Consider the following 6,205-nt stretch of genomic DNA (forward strand, 5'->3'; position numbering starts at 1 on the left):
GAGCGCAGCCTCAGACACGCTGAGTGCTCCGTGTCCCCGGAGCCTCGCAGGCATTTCCATCGTGGAGCTCTCGCTCTGTAGTGAACCCGGACCTAATGCCAGGCCCTGCCCCTGCTCTAGCACCTTCCACGTGGACACAGCCAGGCCGCTGCCTCTGAAGCCGTCACCCGTCGTGGTGAACAGGGCTCCTGCGAGGTCGGGGCCCTTCTGTTGGGAAGCAGTCAGGCGGCCATTGCCTCCACCTCAGCCGCTGGGGCCCCTCTCCTCCTCAGCTGCTGTGGTGGACATAGCGGGCGGCAGGCGAGCTGGGAGGGTCCACTCCTGGTGCCCCAGAGGGTGTGGCCTCAGGCCTCTGCTTCTGGAGGGTCTGTCCCGGTGAGAGCTGTGGGGCGGGCGGAACAGGAGACAGCCCTGCCTAGCTGGGCTGTTCAAACCGTGTTCCGTGGAACCCTGGAGCCCTCGGATGTTCAGGGACTGCTCTGTGATGGCCAAAGGCCTCCACTGCCTTTCAGAGTAAACCTTGAACCACTGGAAACTAGCCGGTCCTCTGCCCACTGTCGCAGCGTTCCCACCCAGAGGCCACTTGCCCGTTGGGCTGCGCTCCCTCCTGAGGCTGTGCGTGGCCGGCTGCGGCCTGTCCCCGGTCCTGCCACGCTGTCCCTGGTCCTGCTGCCCCAGCAGCCCCGGCGCAGATGCAGGAGCGGACGGGCTGCTGGCTGGCGCGGCCTCGCCTCCCTGCCCGTTTCAGTGTGTCTCTTACTGTGCTTTCTGTCGGGCATCTTCAGTCAGCGGGAGACTTTCCTTCCAGTTCAAATTCACTTCAATCCGTTTTTATTCGTGTGTTTTATGTTGGGACTCCTTGCAAAAAGCCACTTGAAAGAAAGGAGTTACAGCTGCAAACGGAACATGACCGCCCCTCTTTCCTGCCAGGTCCTCTTTCTTGATCATCCAAAGAAGAAGGTTCGGGACACACAGAAATACAAGCCTTTCAAGCGTCAGGTGCAGGTACGGCAGCCCCTGCGTGGCGGTTCTGTTCTGCTGGGTCACACAGTTGTTGCTTCTGGTCCCTGGTGATGATGACGGGTTAAAGGTTTTTGTTTTCCCTTTGGCGGAGGGCCGGTTCTGTCCACCTCCCATCTCTGAGGAGCCCAGCAGAGGGCGCCCCTGGGAGGCGCAGGGAGCCGGGGCTGGAGGGCGGAGCTGCAGGTCACACCTCCCCCCACTCCCGGGTGCTTCCCAGTGAAGGTTGCTGGGGGTGGCGGTGCCTGCAGGCCCTCTGCCCAGCGCACTGTGCTGTCTCCCCAGAGTGGAAGGCCGTCGCTGAAGCTGCTGGCGGAGAGGATCCTGGGCGTGCGGGTGCAGCAGGCAGAGCACTGCTCGGTGAGTGGCCTGGGGGGCAGACACCACGGGCCTCGGCAACTTTAGGAGGCTGTGGCTCCATAAAAAATGACCTGGCACAGTGGGCTCACCAGGGGTGAGATTCTAGACGTTCATATTAACGGAGCACAACCCTAAAAAACTATTGTAATTGGAGAAAATGACCCTCGTTAGGGCTGTGTGGCCCAGGCCAGCCGGCCCCCTCAGCCCTCTGTGACAGGCCCTGGAACCCGCCGGCCACCGCGCTGTGGTTGTCAGCCCTGGGCCCTTTCTGCCCGGTGTCTTGTGCCCGGCACCAAGCTCAGCGCACACCAGCCTCCGCAGGCATCCCTAGTGTCTGCTGTGGTCCGAGGCTCCTCCCAGGAGCACGGGGGCCCTTAATGCCTCAGCTTCCTCCTGGGACGGGGGCACCGGGTCCCAGGACGCTCCATGCTGGCCTCCACTCACCCGGGATCTGGCTCAGCTCGGGAATCGGGGTTGGCTGTCATGGGACCATGCGTGTCACCTGCTGGACAGTCATGGGTGTCCGTGTCACCTAGATTCAGGATGCCCAGGCAGCAATGAGACTCTACGTCACGGTGAAGAAGGAGTGGGAACGCGCAGTCCGGGACAGGCGCCCCGCCGCGGCCGCCACTCCAGACCACGGCAGGGATGACGCGTAGCGGAGCCCACCACCCCCATGGCAGCGTTTGCGTCCACAGGCACTTGTGACCAAGTCACAGGACAGTCTCCCCAGAGTGGCGACAGATCGTGGCAGCGGGATGGGGCGCTCACGCTGCTGAGGGCCACCTCTGTCCTCCGATGGGAAAAGCGTTTGTCCTGGGCACAGCCAGCAGGTGGCGCTGGGACCCATGTGCAGCCGCTCCGCTGCGTTCACCGGGTCCCAGGGCAGGAAGCCGCCAGGTGTTCACGCCTTCCTCCAAGGAGGCCCTTCTCTCCGCCGCAGCGATGGGGAGTCTGCAGCCTCGAGAAGCCCAGACCACGGTCCGCAGCCAGCTCAGCCACGGCCTCGCCGAGGCGTTTCCTGTGGCCACCCCGGGACTGGAGCTGGTGGCGGTGTTCCTCCCTCCCCACCCCACTGCCCGCCAAGCTTAACCCCAGGGTCAGCCGCGCTGTGGCCAGGTCGGCTCAGGCTGCCCCGCGTGGTGGGCTGTTAGCACTGAAGTGCTTCCCGGGCCGGAGCTGACATGCCTATCTCGGGCGATCTGACCAGGGTCTCAGAACGCAGGGAGCACCGGGTGCCTGAAGCCCAAGCTTGCCTGCGCCGACAGGTACAAAGGACCCAACCCACTGAGGACGTGAGTGGACGTGAGTGAGGCTTTACTTGAGGTGGAGCTGCGGGGGCCTGTGTCGTCCTCGCTCACAACGGTCTGGAAGGGTTGTGGTATCGGGCTGAGGCCCGTACAGAGACGCGTCCAGCAGCTGCCCCTTCCCTCCCCCCCGCAAGGAAAAGGCCGGTTCAGCAGGCAGCTCCACGCGGCAGGACAGAAGGCACCGGGCAGGGGGCGGGGACCGAGAGGTGTGGGCTCCCTGGGGCCGCAGCAGACGGTTCCTGGGCAGAGCAGGGCAGCCTGGCCGCCTCCAGCCTCTGCAGCACCTTCTCTGCGTAAGAGACCAGCTCCTGGGAGAGGAGACAGTGGGCCCGTCTCAGCTCCACAAGCAGGTGTCTGTGACTTCCCTGGCCTTTGAAGAGCTGATGGCTGCCCGCTAAGTTCAGACGCAGACCCACAGGCAGCAGGAGGCGCTGAAACGGCACACGGTGCCAGGCCAGCCCTGCGGGAGCCTCGGTCGGGCTCCTGGACTCAGCCACCTGGTGGGGCGGGGTGAGGCCCGGTTCTCGGGGCCCTGCCCCCACTCACCAGGCTGGAGGTGAAGCGCTCCTTGATCTCCCGGACCAGGGGCTGGATGCCGCTGGACACCAGCTCACACAGGGTGTCCTCTGTGGGCAGGGAGGGTCCTGAGGCCAGGCCTTCTCCCTCCAGAGCCCCTCCCAGCCGAGCCAGCCCACAGGACCGAGGCGGGCGGCAGGACCTGGCTGGGCCCCCAGCCTGCTGAGGCTTGGCATGAACACCCCGCCTGGGGCTCAGGAGCCAGCACCAGCCAGCCTGGCGCATGGTGGGCACTTGGGTCACGTGAATGGGGCATGTCAGAGGGGTCCCTCCCTTCCAGGGAGAGCTGGGAGTGGGGTGTCCCTGCCTGCGGCGTCCGGAGGGGTGGCGCGGGGGTCCTCACGGTAGGAAGCCAGGTGGACCAGCAGCAAGCACACGTTCTCCGCCACCTCCGGGTGGTCCTTGTGCAGCTCGTACGTGTCCCTGAGGAGGCTGAGGCCGCTGCCCTTCTCCTCGGCCACCACCACCCGCAGCGCCGCCAGCTCTGGGGAGCGAGGGGAGGCAGGATGGGTTTATCCCCTGCAGCCCCCGTGTCCTCTGGGAAATGGGGTGAGTACGGGGCCGGGTTGGAACAGTGGCCTCAGCCGCGGGAGGGGACAGCCTCGGCTTCCTGCAGCCAGGACTCCAAGGTCACCGTTTCCCCACTGCAGGTGCAAAGCTTGTAAAACGTGCCCGGCTGTTTCCTAGTGGGGAGGGCATGGGGTGCTCCACGGCGCCCCGTGTTAGGGGTCAGCCTGTGTGAGCAGTGACCTGGGGTGCCATGTACACGACTCCTCAGGTCCTGGAACCTGGGGGACAGCCAGAGGGGCCAAGACACTTCTCACCCGACTCACTCTGGGTCCTGCCCACTGGATTCCGACAGCCCCGCTTGTGATGGAGCCAAGTCCCTTCCGGCCTCAGCACCTCAGCCGCCCCTCCTGCCCCACGGACCAGGTAGCCTCCCACAGGCTGCAGGTGGGACCGGGCAGGGACAGGCCCGGGCCGTGCCTCCATCAAAGGGAAGATTCTGCCAGCCCTTCAGAGCCCCCGTCCCCCCAGTGAAGGCCCCAGGCCGGCCCTGCTCACCCGACACCTTGACGAGGCTGGCCAGACCCCGGCAGGCATTGTTCACCAGCAGGATGCGGTCCTGGCACAGCCGGAGGCTTTGCAAGAACAGCACCACCATCTCCTCCAACAGGTGCTCCGGTATGCAGCCTGCAGGGGGGGCAGGGGCAGGGGCCTCGGCCTCGTCACCTCCTGGGCGCAGGCCACCCCCAGCCCCAGGGGTCTGGGACCTCACCCAGCAAGGACAGCAGCCAGAGGACCGCACAGCCGGCCTCCGCCATCTCCGTGTCCACCGGGTAGGCAGCCAGCAGCTCCGCGATGAGGCCCGGGGCCTTCTCCAGGGGGGCCTTCTCCGTGATGTCAGCTGAACAGGACGGAGGATGATGCCGGGCCTTGGGCACACGCGGCTCCCCAATGCCACCCCCACCAACGAGAAGCTGTGGGGGCAGGTGCCCTCAGATGGGAAGGTGGCTGGGGTGGGCGTGGGGACTTCCGCACGGGGTGTGAGCAGGGCTCTCCATAGTGAGAAGCCATTTTCCTTGGGCAGAACTACTGCCCAAGTGCTGCTGGGCAAGATGGGGCCCGGATTCCTTTCCTGGATTAAAAATGGGGCGCGGCTCAGTGGCTGAGCATTGACCTATGAACCAGGTCACAGTTGGATTCCTGGTCAGGGCACGTGCCCGGGGTTGCAGGCTCCATCCCCAGTAGGGGGCGTGCAGGAGGCAGCCGATCGCTGATTCCCTCTCATCATGGATGTTCCTCTCCCTCTGAAATCAATAAAGATCTATTTGGAAAAATTAAAAAGTGAGGCCAGAGCCCAGCTAACTTCTGACACCACGGAAGTCAGGACGTGGGTCCGCCCCCTTCTCCTTCCCTCTGCTCCTGGCTCAGGAGACCATGGGCCAGCTTGCCCGGAAGCGCGAGGAGGACGCTCACCATCCACCAGCAGCACCCAGAGCAGGCTCAGGCCGGCCATGCAGACCTCCCTGTTCCCGGAGCAGGTGTCCAGGTGCTCCAGGATGTGCGTGAACAGCCCCGCCTTCTGCAGCTCCTCCGAGTCACACCCTGTTGGGCCAGGAATCCAGGCCATGGAGCCCCTCCTCCAGGAAGCCCTCACTGAGCTCCACCTCCACCCCCTGCTGTCCTCAGGCACTGCGGTCCCATGAGCCCCACACTGCTGGGCCCCCGCCGGGCCAGTGCATGCCCAGCATGGGCCCCAGGAACGAGGACATGGTCCATCCCTCAGGCCACACGTCCCAGCATCTCCCACCCATTCCTGGGCAGCCCAGCCCCAGGGCCGCAGAGCAGGCCGGCCCTCAGATGGCACTCTTTCCCCGCGGGATGACCTGGCACTCTGCGCCAGTTCTGATGGACGTCCCGTGCCCGCGCCCAGCACCCTGGTCCCTCCAGCGGGTTATCCAGGGTCACTCAGCCCTGCCTCCTGCTGAGTGTCTGGGTGCCCTCAGAACCCAGCTCCTGGAGGAGACGCGGCCCGGACCTGGGGAGGGGGTGAGAAGCGTGAGGTGTGTGAGGCCATGGGGGCGGCCTTAGGAGCCCAGGTGCCTGTGAAAGGGGGGTGAGCAAGGCAGAGGGGCAACGAGGCTTGACGTGAAACGGACTTGGGTGTGAAGCCCTGGCCAGTGCCCAGCACATTTGAGGGAACGAGAGAAAGCAAGGGCGAGCGAGGGAAACAGACCAAACGCTGAGCAACGAGCCAGGAGCGGCCGGCACTGCCAGCCCGGCACCCGCCCGGCGGGCAGACCCACCCTGGCTGCAGACGATGGTGAGGAGGCTGTAGACCATGACCAGGAGCTGCTGGGCCTCGGGGTGGCTCCGCAGGACGCTCAGCAGGACCGAGGTGATGGAGCTGCCCTTCAGCACTGTGGTGGCCAGGT

General features: G+C 65.4%; 2 protein-coding genes across 2 annotated transcripts in view; one reads left to right on the top strand and one right to left on the bottom strand.

The window, feature by feature from the left end:
- REXO4 (REX4 homolog, 3'-5' exonuclease) overlaps nucleotides 1-2,595 on the top strand; it is a gene marked incomplete at its 5' end in the record, with an annotated part of 11,987 nt that extends 9,392 nt beyond the window's left edge. The window contains 3 exons of the mRNA XM_005871805.2: nucleotides 931-1,005; nucleotides 1,306-1,380; nucleotides 1,917-2,595. Coding sequence (XP_005871867.1) covers nucleotides 931-1,005; nucleotides 1,306-1,380; nucleotides 1,917-2,039 — 273 coding nt within the window. The remainder of the gene's footprint in view (nucleotides 1-930; nucleotides 1,006-1,305; nucleotides 1,381-1,916) is intronic.
- Nucleotides 2,596-2,737: 142 nt separating this feature from the next.
- STKLD1 (serine/threonine kinase-like domain containing 1) overlaps nucleotides 2,738-6,205 on the bottom strand; it is a 21,244-nt gene continuing 17,776 nt past the window's right edge. Inside the window, exons 13-19 of the mRNA XM_005871789.2 lie at nucleotides 6,077-6,190; nucleotides 5,247-5,375; nucleotides 4,546-4,674; nucleotides 4,332-4,460; nucleotides 3,610-3,750; nucleotides 3,237-3,316; nucleotides 2,738-2,998 (exon numbers count right to left, since the gene is read on the bottom strand). Of these exons, the coding sequence (XP_005871851.1) occupies nucleotides 2,837-2,998; nucleotides 3,237-3,316; nucleotides 3,610-3,750; nucleotides 4,332-4,460; nucleotides 4,546-4,674; nucleotides 5,247-5,375; nucleotides 6,077-6,190 (884 nt within the window). The 3' untranslated portion in view covers nucleotides 2,738-2,836. The remainder of the gene's footprint in view (nucleotides 2,999-3,236; nucleotides 3,317-3,609; nucleotides 3,751-4,331; nucleotides 4,461-4,545; nucleotides 4,675-5,246; nucleotides 5,376-6,076; nucleotides 6,191-6,205) is intronic.

Source organism: Myotis brandtii, unplaced genomic scaffold, assembly GCF_000412655.1.
Source record: "Myotis brandtii unplaced genomic scaffold, ASM41265v1 scaffold357, whole genome shotgun sequence".
Lineage (NCBI taxonomy): Eukaryota > Metazoa > Chordata > Mammalia > Chiroptera > Vespertilionidae > Myotis > Myotis brandtii.